Source organism: Cryptosporidium sp. chipmunk genotype I (assembly GCF_004936735.1).
Source record: "Cryptosporidium sp. chipmunk genotype I strain 37763 chromosome Unknown contig_67, whole genome shotgun sequence".
In the NCBI taxonomy this organism is placed as follows: domain Eukaryota; phylum Apicomplexa; class Conoidasida; order Eucoccidiorida; family Cryptosporidiidae; genus Cryptosporidium; species Cryptosporidium sp. chipmunk genotype I.
The window spans coordinates 1-2317 of NW_027125607.1; the positions used below are offsets into that span (position 1 = coordinate 1).

The window sequence follows — 2317 nt, forward strand, 5'->3', positions numbered from 1 at the left end:
TATATATATATGTATATATATATTGAACTGGAAACATTAAATAGGATAAGGTTAGTTACGAAGAACTGTTTTAGTGTGGGCTTAGGTGGTTGTATTTAACATTGTACAATCAAATCACCAAGATCAAGCTTGAGCAAATAATAGAATAATACACAAAGTAGTATAGCTAGAATGAATAAACTAAAAATAGCTCTATAATAATGACGCTACTTGAGAAAGATATCCAGTGCTTATTTTTTGAGTTTTTATCGAGCAAAATTAGTATTTCCGTCAATGATGAGAATGCAAAATTTGGAAATTACAGTATAAATTTAATTAATAATACCAAGAAAAAGCCATCATTTGTTTTAAAACAGCCAGAAAATGAAGATATAGTGGATAAATTAAGGGAGATATTTCGGGGAAAGGAGAATGATTGCATTAATTATGATGAATGGGAACTCCAAATAGTAGAAGGATTATTTGGAATGAATAAGCTTTGTTCTGGAACTTTGTATAAGATAATGAATGATGAAAAAAACTGGAAATATTTAGCTCCAGAAGCTTATTTGAATGACAAATTCTCCATTCAGATAGAGTATAATAAGGTGGAAGATCTGGTTTGCAAGAAATTAAATATGGTTCAAAGTGATGGTGTTTTGAATTACTTTAAATTGCTGTCAAAGTTATCAAGATCCAAAGATTATATAAGTCCTTTTGGGTTTAAGCCTTTATTGGATGAAATAGTGAATAGACACAAAGCATTAAAGTTTTTAGTAGAAGATGAAATATTTAAGGAGCTGTATATTGAAACAATAATTTCTAGGATATATTACGAGTTGGATATATTAGAATTGCGAAAATTAAGATTTAAAGATTTTAAAAACACCGATTTGGTGGATATACTAATAAATATGAAGGGAAATGAATCATTTGATGACTTAATCAATTACTTTAACTACCAGCACTTTTATGTTTTGTATAGCCGTTTTGTTGAGTTAGATAGTGATGAAGATCACTATTTAACATTGGAAGAGTTTAAGAAACATGATTTTGGATCATTAACTGTGAATGCTTTGACAAGAATTTGGGAATGTAATATAAATCAAAAAAAGGAGCTATTTGAGGATGAATTGAACCGGAATCGAAAGATGAGCTATCATGATTTCATCTACTTCTATATTAGTGATGAAGATAAGACAACAGAAAGAAGTATTAGATATTGGTTTGAGATAATTGATTTCGATTGTGACGGCTGGATAAGTTCCAATGAAATTGAGCACTTTTTTAGAGAGCAGAAGAACAGATGTAATGTTTTGAACTATTTTGTTCCGGAATTGAATAACATTTCTTGCATGATGAATGATTTACTTATGCCAGGCATACACGGAAGGTATAGATTGGATGATTTTCTTAGAAATAAATTGGTTGCAGGCCATTTTTTCAATGTTTTGGTAAATACAAAAAAGTGCCTTACTTCAATGTTTATGGATGCGGAGCTAAATTCAATACAAGCAATGATTTTTCCTAAACTAGGTTGTAAATCTCTTTCTCCTTGGGAATTACATTGCCAATATCAATATCAGATTATCCAAGACTCAAGAAATGATGAAAATACAGAGGGAAAAGAAAAACACAATAAATATTAGTAATATTGGTAATTTGGGAGTAATATACTCAGATTTAGCATTTTGCAAGCTCTATTTGCATGCATACATGCATGCAAATCAATACGTAATACCAGGGAAAAGAATTTTAAAAGAAAAAAGAAATTATTGCTTCTAGTATTGCTTTAAATGCCTACTATAAAATGATAATGTATATATAGTTCTATCGTTTCTCTTGAAAAATAAACAGTAAAATTCTTACTATTAACACTAATAACCTTTTTTTTTCTCCACTACTTCTTCTCCTCCTATTTACTCCATTGTTTCCATTAGTTATTGACTCTTTGTATCCAGTTATTGTAAAATGGATCAAATATAAATTGATTTGAATCTAAAAATAAGTAATCTGTTATTAGCACAAAAACTGCAACACCCAATCCTATTGAAGCTGCAAAAAAGTATTGATCATAGGAGATGAAAACAGCTAATAGGAGAATTAATACTAATGACCACTCAAATCCTTGTCTAATTTTTCCTGACATTGTTTTGTTACAATGTTGCAATATTTATCTTTTATATACTTTAATAATGCAAAAAAATATATGAATATGTATATATTTTTATTTCTGTATATTTGAATGTTAACTTTTTAGACAAAAACCACTTGAATATCTTTTTTCAATACTGGCTTTATATTCTTATTTTTCTCTTAAAATTATGAATAATTGCAA

The 2317-nt window shown here is 28.5% G+C and overlaps 1 protein-coding gene across 1 annotated transcript; it reads left to right on the forward strand.

Annotated features, from left to right (window-relative positions):
• Window positions 1–200: 200 nt before the first annotated feature.
• Window positions 201–1628, forward strand: ELE39_003515 (phosphatase 2A regulatory subunit; the record flags this gene model as incomplete). Its single annotated transcript, XM_067346619.1, has 1 exon — window positions 201–1628. The coding sequence occupies one exon, from the start codon at window positions 201–203 to the stop codon at window positions 1626–1628; it is 1428 nt and encodes a 475-aa protein (XP_067200718.1).
• Between the last annotated feature and the right edge of the window lie 689 nt (window positions 1629–2317).